Source organism: Rhinatrema bivittatum, chromosome 5, assembly GCF_901001135.1.
Source record: "Rhinatrema bivittatum chromosome 5, aRhiBiv1.1, whole genome shotgun sequence".
Classification (NCBI taxonomy): Eukaryota; Metazoa; Chordata; class Amphibia; order Gymnophiona; family Rhinatrematidae; genus Rhinatrema; species Rhinatrema bivittatum.
In genome coordinates, this window is record NC_042619.1 from 237,855,172 (window position 1) to 237,869,535 (window position 14,364).

At 42.6% G+C, this 14,364-nt stretch overlaps 1 protein-coding gene across 1 annotated transcript in view; it reads left to right on the forward strand.

Moving 5' to 3' along the window:
* The first annotated feature begins 358 nt into the window (after positions 1 to 358).
* ATP5PO (ATP synthase peripheral stalk subunit OSCP) overlaps positions 359 to 14,364 on the forward strand; it is a 56,701-nt gene continuing 42,695 nt past the window's right edge. Inside the window, exons 1-2 of the mRNA XM_029603534.1 lie at positions 359 to 500; positions 7,674 to 7,724. Coding sequence (XP_029459394.1) covers positions 471 to 500; positions 7,674 to 7,724 — 81 coding nt within the window. The 5' untranslated portion in view covers positions 359 to 470. The remainder of the gene's footprint in view (positions 501 to 7,673; positions 7,725 to 14,364) is intronic.

The window sequence follows — 14,364 nt, forward strand, 5'->3', positions numbered from 1 at the left end:
GCCATGTGGGGCCGCGAGCGGAACCAATCCGGCTCGCGGTCCAGAGAAGCGCACAATCCGCGGGCGCCAACGTGTGTATCCACCTACCAGAAAAACAGTGCGTATCTGAGCTAAAGCGACTTGCCCAGGTTCACCAGTGGGAGAAGCGGGATTTGAACGCTGGTTTCTCTGGGGGCGCGAGGCAGAAGGTTTGCCTGGGGCGCCTAATACCCTTGCACAGCTCTAAGAGTTGCCGACAGTGACGCTTTCTGCCACCTGCAATATGACCAACGAATTACGCGCACGGACTGCTGGGAAAGCGGAAGAAAGCGCTGCAGCTTTCAGTCCACCACAGCATCCAACTTCCGGAACACTGCGCCGGCGTTCTACACTGTAGGACTACAATTCCCAGCGTGTTACGTAGCTGCCGCGCATGCGCAGTTCTTGGAACGTGGGTTCTTTTTGACCTAGTCCGGCGGCCTGAGGAGAAAATGGCGGCATTGGCCGGGCTCGGGCAGAAGGTAAAGGAGTGAAGGAGGGTGTTCGTATCCCTTGGGAGTGTAAGGGGAGGAAGTCCGAGTTTTTGCTTTCTTTCTTTAGTAGGCTCCGATAGCTCCGGCGGCTATGGAGCAGAGCGGATGGGGCGCTGGGACCCTCTGTTAGAGGCCCTGGCAGAGTCCCGACTTTCTGCAACTGGGTACAAGTCCGGAGACGTGGGAGAAACAGAGCCACCTTGCATGGGCCCTCTGAGCAGAAACATAGAAATATATCTGCAAAAAAAGACCGATTGGCTTATCTAACTTGCCCATTCGTCCAATTAATTTAGCTTTAAATTTCCCATCCCTCCCTTAGAGGTATGATACTATCAGTGGGCTATAATCTCCAGAAAAGGTTTGGTTGGTACCATACCATAAATCCTGTTTACGCCACTATCCTGTTTTACGGACGTGAATTTTTTTTTTTTTATTTCTTTGAATTGTTTTTAGGCAGCTATTGCTATGCATGATTAGCTTTTGGGATCTTTTTTGCTTATCGTTTCCGTGGCGCTACTAGACAGTTTTCTTCTGTACAGTAGGTAGGGAGAAACCGAGCTTTATATCCTGGAACACGTTTCTTACAATAGTGAGAGAAGTGAGACTAATGGGGGGTTATTATACAAAAGGGGCCAGAGAGACTTGGAGAAGATTTGTGACAGCAATGGTTCTCAACCTGGTCCTCAGGGTCTGCCTGGTCAGTCTGGTTTTCAGCACAATATGCATGAAACCTATTTGCCATTAATGGAGGTAATGCATGCAGGTGTATCGCATGCATATTAATTGTGGATATCTTGAAAACCAAACTGGCCAGGTGGACCCTGAGGGCTGGGTGGAGCACCGTTGTAACAGTCGCTGCTTTTCATTGGCCCTAGGCATCAGTTTGTGTGTGTGTCTTTTGGGGGGTAGGGTGGATGTTATTGAAGCACAGGGTCTCCCATTGGTGAGTACCTGATGGAAAAATCTGCCCTGCCAAGGCAGCATATCCAACAGCTGCCCAGATGGGTAGTTGAGCTCCCTCAGGCTGCAAGGTCCCTTTAAGCCATCTTTCTCCTCCCCCTCCATTGGAGAAAGGAAAGGTTGCATTAGAAGATTGATTTTATTTATTTAGGTGTTTTATATCCTGTTGTTCCAAAATAAGATCACAACTTGTAACATTTAAAGAGTTTCTCAAAATCACATGCTGACCCCCAGTGTTAACTCTGTAACCGCTAGGGATTCATCTTAGGGATTCATTTATGTAATAGCTTACTGCTTAGATAACTGTGACCTTTCTATGTGTCACCTTGCATTAATACTCTTAACAGTTTAAGAATACAGATATTTTATCTGTACAAAATTTCAATTTGTTAAAAGAATTCTCTTACAAAGCAGATCGCTATTTCTCACAAGCCTATTTAATCATAAGAACATAAGAAATTGCCATGCTGGGTCAGACCAAGGGTCCATTAAGCCCAGCATCCTGTTTCCAGCAGAGGCCAAACCTTGAAGTACCCAAACACCAAGAAGATCCCAAGCTACTGATGCCAGTAATAGCAGTGGCTATTCCCTAGGTCAGCTTGATTAATAGCAGTTAATGGACTTGAACCCAGCTACACTAACTGCACTAACCACATCCTCTGGCAACAAATTCCAGAGCTTTATTGTGCATTGAATGAAAAGAATTTTCTCCGATTAGTCTTAAATGTGCTACTTTCTAACTTCATGGAGTGCCCCCTAGTCCTCCTATTATCTGAAAGTGTAAATAACCGATTCACATCTACTGTTCAAGACCTCTCATGATCCTAAAGACCTCTATCATATCCCCCCTCAGCTGTCTCTTCTCTGAGCTGAACAGCCCTAACCTCTTCAGCCTGTCCTCATAGGGGAGTTGTTCCATCCCCTTTATCATTTTGGTCGCCCTTCTCTGTACCTTCTCTAATACAGCTATATCTTTTTTGAGATGTGGCGAGCAGAATTGTACACAATATTCAAGGTGCGGTCTCACCATGGAGAGATACAGAGGCATTATGACATTTTCTGTTTTATTAACCATTCCCTTCCTAATAATTCCTAACATTCTGTTTGCTTTTTTGACTGCTACTGCACACTGAGCTGACGATCTCAAAGTATTATCCACTATGATGCCTAGATCTCTTTCCTGGGTGGTAGCTCCTAATATGGAACCTAACATCGTGTAACTACAGCAAGGGTTATTATAGAAACATAGAAATGACGGCAGAAGAAGACCAAACGGCCCATCCAGTCTGCCCAGCAAGCTTCACATTTTTTTCTCATACTTATCTGTTTCTCTTAGCTCTTTGGTTCTATTTCCCTTCCACCCCCACCATTAATGTAGAGAGCAGTGATGGAGCTGCAACCAAGTGAAATATCAAGCTTGATTAGTTATGGGTAGTAGGGGAAGTAACCGCCGCAATAAGCAAGCTACACCCATGCTTATTTGTTTTACCCAGACTGTGTTGTTCAGCCCTTATTGGTTGTTTTTTCTTCTCCCCTGCTGTTGAAGCAGGGAGCTATGCTGGATATGCTTGTAGTATCAGTTTTTCTTCTCCCCTGCCGTTGAAGCAGAGAGCTATGCTGGATATGCGTGAAGTATCAGTTTTTCTTCTCCCCTGCCGTTGAAGCAGGATATGCATTGAAAGTGAAGTATCAGGCTTATTTGGTTTGGGGTAGTAACCGCCGTAACAAGCCAGCTACTCCCCGCTTTGTGAGTGCGAATCCTTTTTTCTTCTCCCCTGCTGTTGAAGCAGAGAGCTATGCTGGATATGCGTGAAGTATCAGTTTTTCTTCTCCCCTGCCGTTGAAGCAGAGAGCTATGCTGGATATGCGTGAAGTATCAGTTTTTCTTCTCCCCTGCCGTTGAAGCAGAGAGCTATGCTGGATATGCGTGAAGTATCAGGTTTTCTTCTCCCCTGCCGTTGAAGCAGGGAGCTATGCTGGATATGCGTGAAGTATCAGTTTTTCTTCTCCCCTGCCGTTGAAGCAGAGAGCTATGCTGGATATGCATTGAAAGTGAAGTATCAGGCTTATTTGGTTTTGGGGTAGTAACCGCCGTAACAAGCCAGCTACTCCCCACTTTGTGAGTGCAAATCCTTTTTTCCACATTTCCTCTTGCTGTTGTAGCTTAGAGCGATGTTGGAGTCACAGTAACCATGTGTATGTTTATTGAATAAGGGTATTGTCTCCAGGCAGTAGCCGTCATTCTGGCTAGCCACCCACTCTTTATTGACGGCCTCTTGATTTTATGGATCCACAGTGTTTATCCCACGCCCCTTTGAAGTCCTTCACAGTTCTGGTCTTCACCACTTCCTCCGGAAGGGCATTCCAGGCATCCACCACCCTCTCCGTGAAGAAATACTTCCTGACATTGGTTCTGAATCTTCCTCCCTGGAGCTTCAAATTGTGACCCCTGGTTCTGCTGATTTTTTTCCTATGGAAAAGGTTTGTCGTTGTCTTTGGATCATTAAAACCTTTCAAGTATCTGAAAGTCTGTATCATATCACCTCTGCTCCTCCTTTCCTCCAGGGTGTACATATTTAGATTCTTCAATCTCTCCTCATAAGTCATTTGATGAAGACCTTCCACCTTTTTGGTCACCCTTCTCTGGACCGCCTCCATCTTGTCTCTGTCTCTTCGGAGATACGGTCTCCAGAACTGAACACAATACTCCAGGTGAGGTCTCACCAAGGACCTGTACAAGGGGATAATCACTTCCCTTTTCTTACTCGATATTCCTCTCTCTATGCAGCCCAGCATTCTTCTGGCTTTAGCTATCGCCTTGTCACATTGTTTCGCCGACTTCAGATCATTAGACACCATCACCCCAAGGTCTCTCTCCTGCTCCGTGCACATCAGCCTTTCTCCCCCCATCGAATACAGTTCATTCGGATTTCCATTCCCCATATGCATGACTTTGCACTTCTTGGCATTGAATGTCAGCTGCCATGTCTTTGACCACTCTTCCATCTTCCTTAAATCCCGTCTCATTCTCTCCACTCCTTCCGGCGAGTCCACTCTGTTGCAGATCTTAGTGTCATCCGCAAAAAGACATACCTTACCTTCTATCCCTTCCGCAATGTCGCTCACAAAGATATTGAAAAGGACCGGTCCCAACACCGATCCCTGCGGTACACCGCTTAAAACCGCTCTCTCTTCAGAGAGAGTTCCATTTACCATCACACATTGTCTTCTGTCCGTCAACCAGTTTGCAATCCAGGCCACCACCTCGGCACTCACTCCTAAGCTTTTCATTTTATTCACCAGTCTCCTGTGCGGGACACTGTCAAAAGCTTTGCTGAAATCCAAGTAGATGACATCGAGTGCTCTTCCTCGATCCAATTCCTTGGTTACCCAGTCAAAAAAGTCAATCAGATTTGTCTGACAGGATCTTCCAATGGTGAATCCATGCTGCCTCTGGTCCAGCAATTCTCCCGACTGTAGATAGTTCACTATTCTCTCTTTCAACAGTGACTCCATTACTTTTCCCACCACCGAAGTGAGGCTAACCGGTCTGTAGTTATTTTTCCCTATATGCAACACCTTGCACTTGTCCACATTAAATTTCATCTGTCATTTGGATGCCCAGTCTTCCAAAGTCCTCCTGTAATGTATCACAGTCTGCTTGTGATTTAACTACTCTGAATAATTTTGTATCATCCGCAAATGTGATAACCTCACTCGTCGTATTCCTTTCCAGATCATTTATATATATATATATTGAAAAGCACCGGTCCAAGTACAGATCCCTGTGGCTTTCCACTGCTTACCCTTTTTCACTGAGAAAATTGACCATTTAATCCTATACTCTGTTTCCTGTCTTTTAACCAGTTTGTAATCCACGAAAGGACATCGCCTCCTATCCCATGACTTTTAGTTTTCTTAGAAGCCTCTCATGAGGGACTTTGTCAAACGCATTCTGAAAATCCAAATACATTATATCTACCGGTTCACCTTTATCCACATGTTTATTAACCTCTTCAAAAAAATGAAGCAGATTTGTTAGGCAAGACTTCCCTTGGGTAAATCTATGTTGACTGTGTTCCGTTAAACCATGTCTTTCTGTATGCTCTGTGATTTTGATCTTGAGAATAGTTTCCATTACTTTTCCCTGCACTGAAGTCAGGCTCACTGGTTTATAGTTTCCTGGATCACCCCTGGAGTCCTTTTTAAATATTGGGTTACATTGGCCACCCTCCAGTCTTAAGGTACAATGAATGATTTTAATGATAGGTTACAAATTTTAACTAATAGATCAGAAATTTCATTTTTGAGTTCCTTCAGTACCCTAGGATGCATACCCATCCGGTCCAGGTGATTTGTTACTCTTTAGTTTGCCAATGTGATCTACTACATCTTCCAGGTTCACAGTGATTTGGTTCAGTTTATCTGACTCATCACCTTTGAAAACCATCTCCGGAACTGGTATCTCCCCAACATCCTCATTAGTAAACATGGAAGAAAGAATTCATTTAGTCTTTCTGCAATGACCTTATATTCCCTAAGAGCCCCTTTAACCCTTCGGTCATCTAACGGTCCAATCGTCTCCCTCACAGGTTTCTTGCTTCGGATATATTTTAAAAAGTTTTTATTATGAGTTTTTGCCTCTACGGCCAACTTAATTTCAAATTCTCTCTTCGCCTGTCTTATCGATGTTTTGCACTTAACTTGACAAAGCTTATGCTTTATCCTATTTTCTTCAGATGGATTCTTCTTCCAATTTTTGAAGGATGTTTTGGGTTTTTTTGGCTAAAGTAGCTGCTTTCACTTCACCTTTTAACCATGCCAGTAATCGTTTTGCCTTCCTTCCACCTTTCTCAATGCATGGAATACATCTGGACTGCACGTCTAGGATTGTATTTTTAAACAATGTCTATACCTGTTGAACACTTTTAACCTTTGCAGCTGCACCCTTCAGTTTTTTTTCTATTTTCCTCATTTTTATCAAAGTTTCCCTTTTGAAAATTTAATGTTAGAGCTGAAGATGGTCTTTGCACTGTTGAATACAAATATATACTTTACAACAGCAATAGACAAGACTGGTCTCATGTTCACTGGATGAACCAATCAGAAATCAATGAATGTGAACAAGCATGTCTTTCACGAGGGCACACAGTGACTGAAAGCTGCATGTGTTTACAGTAACTGACCTGCATTGTACGCTACATCATTAATCCTGTCAACTGGAAATTGCTGACATTTTTTAAAAGCAGTTGCTCCACAAGTCCGTATCTTCCTTGAGTGCAGCTGCATTTAGAATAGTCCTGTTTCCTACTGGAAACATAAAGTGCCATTTGATTAAGCACCAAAGGTTACTTTAAAGAACTTTTGACTAATGACTGAAAAGATATGGAATAATATAGCCATAACATATTTATAAAACAGCTTAAGGGGCAGAAAATGCCTTATAAATACAGAGGGAATAATGGTACCTTAGCAATTATGTTTCATTGAAATATAATTAGTTAGATACAGTACCTCTAATATGCTGGTTTTCTAAAAGTATTTTCTATTTTAAGATGCATTTTAACCTTGCTGCCTCTAAGAACAAGGAAAAAAATGGCTAGGTGTACAGGACAAAAATAAAGTGCTATGCATCTTCTAAAGAAGACAATAGCTTTTGAATTATTTTTTCTTTGATTTGGGATGCTGGACACTAGGAGATTTTGATCCCTCCCTGGCAGTGGTCCATTCCATTGCAGAGCCTGTGCTGGGGTGAAACTGCAGCTGAGTGTGTGGTTTCTAGAAGTAAACCTCAGATTTGTGGAGCAAATAACTTTTTTTTTTTTTTTTAATTATTATTATATTTTCTTCTTCTTGGGTAATCTATTGCAACAGTTTAGTGTAATAAGTTGCAGGTCATATTCTAACCTCATTGACCTTTTAAAAGTATTTACAGTTCCTCGTTATACTTTTTTCCAAATACATATATTGGGTTGCAAGCAATGATCTGATCGATATTTCAACAAGAATTCCTATAAATCTGTATATATATATATGCACAATTTGTCATATACAGTATATTCACGTGCTTTCTTGTTTTAACCAAAATCCAGGAAACGGTCACATTGACTTTTTAAAATTAGTGAGGTTGAAGTCTGTTCTAGTATGGCATTGAGGCATATCTGATAGCTAACACTAAAATGCTGTTTTTGTACATTCTAGGTGCGCTACTTCAGTACCAGTGTGATCAGGCCAGCGTCACAGCTAGTTAAGGTTGGTTTAACTATCTTTATAGTTATTGTTCTGAATACACAGGGACCTTGGTTTTCAGTTTTTATCTTATTCTTCCTGGGAATTTCAATTTATAACAGAAAAATGGAAAAATGACTGTTATATACACACAAAAGAAAAATCAGTGGAAGTTATAACACAATAAAATCAGTGTAAAAATAAAATAACTGAAAACGAAGATCCCTATGTATACATGATGAATCCTGTTGCACAAAAAGAGGGTTGTTTGTTGTTGTTTTTTTTTTTTTTAATTCTCTCATCACTCTTTTAATTATCAGTATATTGCTAGGCACAAGTTTCTTCTAAATGTGGCAAATGGAAATGGATGGGAAAAATTAGAATGTGGGCCAAGGCTGGAAAACTACTGTTGGCCTAACAAATTTGGCATTTGGAGCCTAGTGCTGCCCCAGGCCTGTGAGGAACTACTGCCAAGGCTGCAGTGAGGAGGAGCTGAGGCCTGGAGCAGCCCCCTGCCACCAGACCACACTGAGAGGAGCTGCTGCCAGGCCACACTGAGTTAGGGACCAGTTGACAGACTGCATTGAGGAAGGAAGAGCCAGAGCTGTGGTCCCGTGCAACTTTCCGACGCTCAGTTGTGCTGAGAAGTGTATGGGATTTTAGGAAGTTTGAGCATGTCTGGAGAGGTCTCTGTGGAGACAGATCAGTTGGTGGCGGTGTAGAGGCAGAAGGATAATGACAGTATAATAAGGCTGAAACTGATCAGACCTGTAGGCATCAAGTTAAGCCATGGAATGCATTCCATTCCTGCTCCAGGGCTCATCTTATAAAATACAACATATTAGCATATTTGAGTTAAAATAGTAGTATTAACTTGTTTAAAAATGTTGTGCTAACAATGCAACCCATTCGTGTGCAGATCTTGAGGAGATGATGTACTAACCTGCTGAACAAGCCACAGCTCTGAGCTCTGCATTTGCCCTACTCTATGACAATCCACATTGCTCCTAAGATACCTTATTAATAAAGATTTTTCCCTTAAGAACATAAGATATGCCATACTGGGTCAGACCAAGGGTCCATCAAGTCAAGTATCCTGTCTCAAACAGTGGCCAATCCAAATTGCAAGTACCTGGCAAGTGCCCAAACCATTAAATAGATCCCATGCTACTGATGCCAGCAATAAGCAATAGGTTTTCCCTGTTGATTAATAGCAGTTTATGGACTTCTCCTCCAGGAACTTATCCAAACCTTTTTTTAAAACCCAGATACACTAGTTGCCTTAACTCCATCCTCTGGCAATGAATTCCAGAGCTTAATTGTGCATTGAGTGAAAACTTTTCTCTGATTATTTTGAATGTGCTACTTGCTAACTTCATGAAGTGGCCCTAGTCCTTGTATTATCCGAAACAGTAAATAACTGTTTCATGTTTACCTGTTCAAGTCCCTTCGTGATTTTATAGACCTCTATCATGTCCTCCTCAGCCGTCTCTTCTCCAGGCTGAACAGGCCTAACCTCTTCAGCCTTTCCTCATAGGGGAGCCGTTCCATGCCCTTTATCATTTTGGTTGCCCTTCTTTGTACTTTCTCCAGTGCATATATATATATATATATATGTGTGTGTGTGTGTATATATAATTTTTTTTTTTTTTTTTTTAGATGCTGTGACTAGAATTGCACACAGTATTCAAGTTGCGGTCTAACCATTGAGCGATACAGAGGCATTATGACATCCTCTGTTTTATTTGCCATTCCATTCTTAATTTCTAACATTGTTTGCTTTTTTTTGACCGCCACAGCACTCTGAGCTGATGATTTCAATGTAATATAAATTATGACATCCTGATCTTTTTCCTGGATGGTAACTCCTAAAATGGAACCTAATATTGTGTAGCTACAGCATGGGTTATTTTTCTCTATATACATCACCTTGCACTTGTCCACATTATATTTCATTTGCCGTATGGACGTCCAGTCTTCTCTGAGGACAAACAGGATGGTAGTCCTCACACATGGGTGACATCATCGGATGGAGCCCGGCATGGAACTTTGAACTCAAAGAATCTAGAACTTTCAAACATGCCCAATTGAGCATGTGCAGCTGTAGTCATCACCTTGCCCCCTGGGCAGAACATAAGAAATTGCCATGCTGGGTCAGACCAAGGGTCCATCAAGCCCAGCATCCTGTTTCCAACAGAGGCCAAACCAGGCCACAAGAACCTGGCAATTACCCAAACACCTAGAAGATCCCATGCTACTGATGCAATTAATAGCAGTGACTATTCCCTAAGTAAACTTGATTAATAGCAGTTAATGGACTTCTCTTCCAAGAACTTATCCAAACCTTTTTTGAACCCAGCTATACTAACTGCACTAACCACATCCTCTGGCAACAAATTCCAGAGATTTATTGTGCGTTGAGTGAAAAAGAATTTTCTCCGATTAGTCTTAAATGTGCTACTTGCTAACTTCATGGAATGCCCCCTAGTCCTTCTATTATTCGAAAGTGTAAATAACCGAGTCACATCTACTCGTTCAAGACCTCTCATGATCTTAAAGACCTCTATGATATCCCCCCTCAGCCGTCTCTTCTCCAAGCTGAACAGCCCTAACCTCTTCAGCCTTTCCTCATAGGGGAGCTGTTCCATCCCCTTTATCATTTTGGTTGCCCTTCTCTGTACCTTCTCCATTGCAACTATATCTTTTTTGAGATACGGCGACCAGAATTGTACACAGTATTCAAGGTGTGGTCTCACCATGGAGCGATATAGAGGCATTATGACATTTTCCGTTTTATTAACCATTCCCTTCCTAATAATTCCTAACATTTTATTTGCTTTTTTGACTGCTGCAGCACACTGAGCTGACGATTTCAATGTATTATCTACTATGACGCCTAGATCTCTTTCTTGGGTGGTAGCTCCTAATATGGAACCTAACATCGTGTAACTACAGCTAGGGTTATTTTTCCCTATATGCAACACCTTGCACTTGTCCCTCAGTCTTTTTTTTTTTTTTTCTGCAAAGCCATGTCATCGTGGGAGCTGTGTCTCATGGCATTCAGCTTTGCTCTCTGTCAGTCTTTGTAAGTAATTTTTCTAGAGCTGCAATGTTTTTCTTCCTTAAAAAAAAAAAACAAACCTACACCTGAAGTTTAGTATTTGTGCCCTAACCTTGCTCTGTCTGTTTTTGTACCTTTTGTCTGGTGCTGGCAGGACTGACTGAGTGCAGTCCGTGGGTAATCCATGTACGCTGCTGAGCCTGCGGATTCAACTGAGTTCTACCCGGGCAGGAATTTCATGTCGTTTCACAGATCGATTGGTATCTATGGAGGTCTGACAGTGGACAGATCAAAGAACATACCATTCCTGGAGGCAGGGGGGTGGAAGAGCTCATCCTCCCCACACTCAAAGGAGCTAGTCTCCATGGGCAGGAGCCCTGGGTGACATAGCCTCCCCTCCTGCTTGCTGGTGATGGCAGTGTAATCTCCCTAGATGCCATGCCCAGTAATGGTTGGCCATGCACATCTATGACCAGTGCACCTTTGATCTGATGCTTCGATGTCAGGACCATGCTGTGGACCAGGATTACCATTGAGCACTGTGGTCACCCTCTATATCATTAAGGTGCGTGACCGCTCTCGATACCGTAAGGGCCGTCTGTGCAGTAGGCATCGGTGGATGTGGAGTCTTGATGCACCGGTGTCATCGATGTCTTGGACCTCAATGTGGCGGAATACCGGCACAACCTCTAGTGTCGGGAACCAGGTCTGCCATTTAGCGCTATGGTTCCCCTCGGGCTGACCTCTATGCCCTCGAGGCCTTGGTGCCTGCGGTGCCCTCGATACTGCCAACATCCTTGATGCCGTCGACAGGTGCATGTGTTGCCACCCTTGATGCCGTCAGCGCATTCAATGCCATCGGGGTGTGGGGCTGTCATAGAGGCCATCTGGTGTGTTGGCCACTGATGCCTTTTGTTGCCACTCTCAACTATATCGAGCACCACCAGTGAGGCACTGGTATCGCCATTTAGCGCCCTGGTCATCCTCGATGTCTGCCGGAGTCCTCGAGTGCCACTGAAGCCCTCAGATGACAGGGATTTCAGCCTTGGACGGATCGAGCACCGGGATCGCCATATACTCAAGGCTCCCTGATACGCTGAGGTATCCAGGCACATCGATCTGGTGCCCTCGAGGCTCCTTGGCGGTGTCCCGACAGGGTAGTCAGGAGCACCTTGCTGTCCCATAATGGGCTATGGCTGTTGGGTACCAAGGATGCCGATGATCTCGGGGGCCGTGAGCCGTTTGGGATCAGGGACATCAGCGGCCCTGCCTGGGTTCATGCACTAGCGAGACTATCATCAGCCATACCCGATGCCATCATGCTCACAGCATTGACGCCCTTGGATGAATAGGCGAGTAGAGGGGAACAGTCTATGGAATTGTCAGTCATCGGTTCCTTTTGGGCATCGACGAGCCGTGTTGGGGCTGCCGTCTTTAGTTTTCTGGATCACCTCTGGAGCCCTGTGCTGGCTGTTGGTATTCAGTGCTTATTTTAGCAGTGGGAAGTGATGGTAGAAGGAGAGAAGAGAGGAAAAAAAGATTGGAAGGGGGTACAGAATAGTAAAAAGTGAAAAAACAAATGGAAAAAAGAACCAAAAAAGGTACATTTATAAGGGGGGGGAGGAATATTCTGTCCCCTAAAAACTTCAGCTGGTCCCTAAGTTTTCTAAATGTGTTTTCAGCTCTGGGACTTCCAGCACACCTGCAATGATTCCTGTTGAGTAAAATCAATAGTGGCGTTGAGCAAGCATAACATCAAAGGGACAACCAGCAGGGCACTAGGACCGTAACCTCGACCCTCATACAATGTATTCCCTGCAGTACTTTGCTTTTAAAACATCACTTAGCAATCATCTGGCCTGTTGCAGATTTGCATCTCTAACAGGGCAGTAACGAGAATCTGACAGGCAAGCAGAAAATTAAGCTTCTAATAGTAAGTGGGAGCTCTTGTGCATAACCCCATTACAAATTCCTATCTATCAAGCACACTGAGCCCAACCTGTTTACTTTCTGCTTCCAGTTTCAGGGTTTTTGAGACTTGCAGCCTGCATTTTTTATTTGCAGAAGGATGAGAATCAGAAATTGATAAAGGATGGGTTTAAAAACCAGGACTCTATATTCTGGTTGAAGTTGGCTGAGAAGTGTAGTCTTAAATAAATGTATCCTGCAGCCACTTTCTTCCATGGCCTCAGTTCTAATCCCAGCTGTGCCCATGAAATTTGGTGTGTCTTAGTTTTAAGCCTGGCTCTGCTAGTTGGATTCTGTTGTATGTAATTGAGTAATAACAGTAGCAGCATTGTTGCTTCTCCCTTTTGGAAGCTACTATGCTGTATCTCTGCGCCCCTTAGATGTTTGGATGTTTGCTTGCATGTCCCTGAAGTATTGTACTATCAGGATCTTTTTAGGTTAATACTGGCATATGAATCACAATTATTATAATATAGTTATTTATTAATCAATGTATTTATTGACTTATTTTCCACATCTCCAAAATTTTGTTCAGAGCAAATTGCAATGTTAAAAGCATCCATAATTAAAACATACATTACATATTTACATACAAAATAATTCAAATTAACATATTTCATAAAAATGCTTCTGTAAAAAAACATAGCCTTTAGCTTTTTCCTAAAAACCTTAATCTGTTTCCTCTTTTACATCTACAAGCAAGCTGTTCCATAATTCAAGGGCGGCATATGAAAGCATGCGCTCACGACTGTAATCTTGCAATACGCAAAGAAGGCACTTTAGCAAGCTTTTCCCAGCAGAGTGCAATGCTCTACTGGAACATAAGGAATAAGAGTGTTTGCTAAAATGCACTGTTTCTCCATTCATTGGTTTATGAGTTATGACTAGCAATTTAAAACATGCTCTCTAACTGGTAACCAGTGAAGGGATACCAAAATCGGCATGATGTGCTCAAAAGGCTGGATTTTCAGCAACACTCGAGCATTATGATTTTTTAGTAGTTACAATGCCTGAATATATATGTTGGGTAATCACACCAATAAATTACTGCAAAAATCAATTTGCGAAAACAATGCTTGTAATACCATTCTAAAAGATTCTTATGGTAGGAAATCTTTAAGGGACTTTATCAATTTTAGCTTATAGAATGCTCTTTTTGTTACACTTCTCAAGTAAGGTTTCATTGACTTACTGTCTATAATAACCCCTACATTTCTGGATTCAAAAACCACTTGCAAGACTTCTTCTGGAACACTACCGGATCAAGCATTGTGGTTGTTATGATCTTTCCTATCCACATAAATGTATCTTGGCTATATTTAATGATGATTTATTATCATATAGCCAATCATGTATTTACTGCATTATCATTTGAAAATTTTCGTCCAGAAAGCAACCCAACTTATCGCATGGTAGTTGGTTTGATCCTTGAAGAAAATGGATGCTTCAACAAATTAGAGATAGAACAATTAAGATATCTTCTCTAAAGTGAAAAAATAAATGAATTGACTTGGGAGTCAGAGGTCCAGTAAGCACCCTGATGTCCTACAAACTGGAGGAGATCCTTCTAACTACCTGTTGTGTTGCTGCTTATAATACACTTTTACATGTACTCTGGCAAATTTATGGAAATGT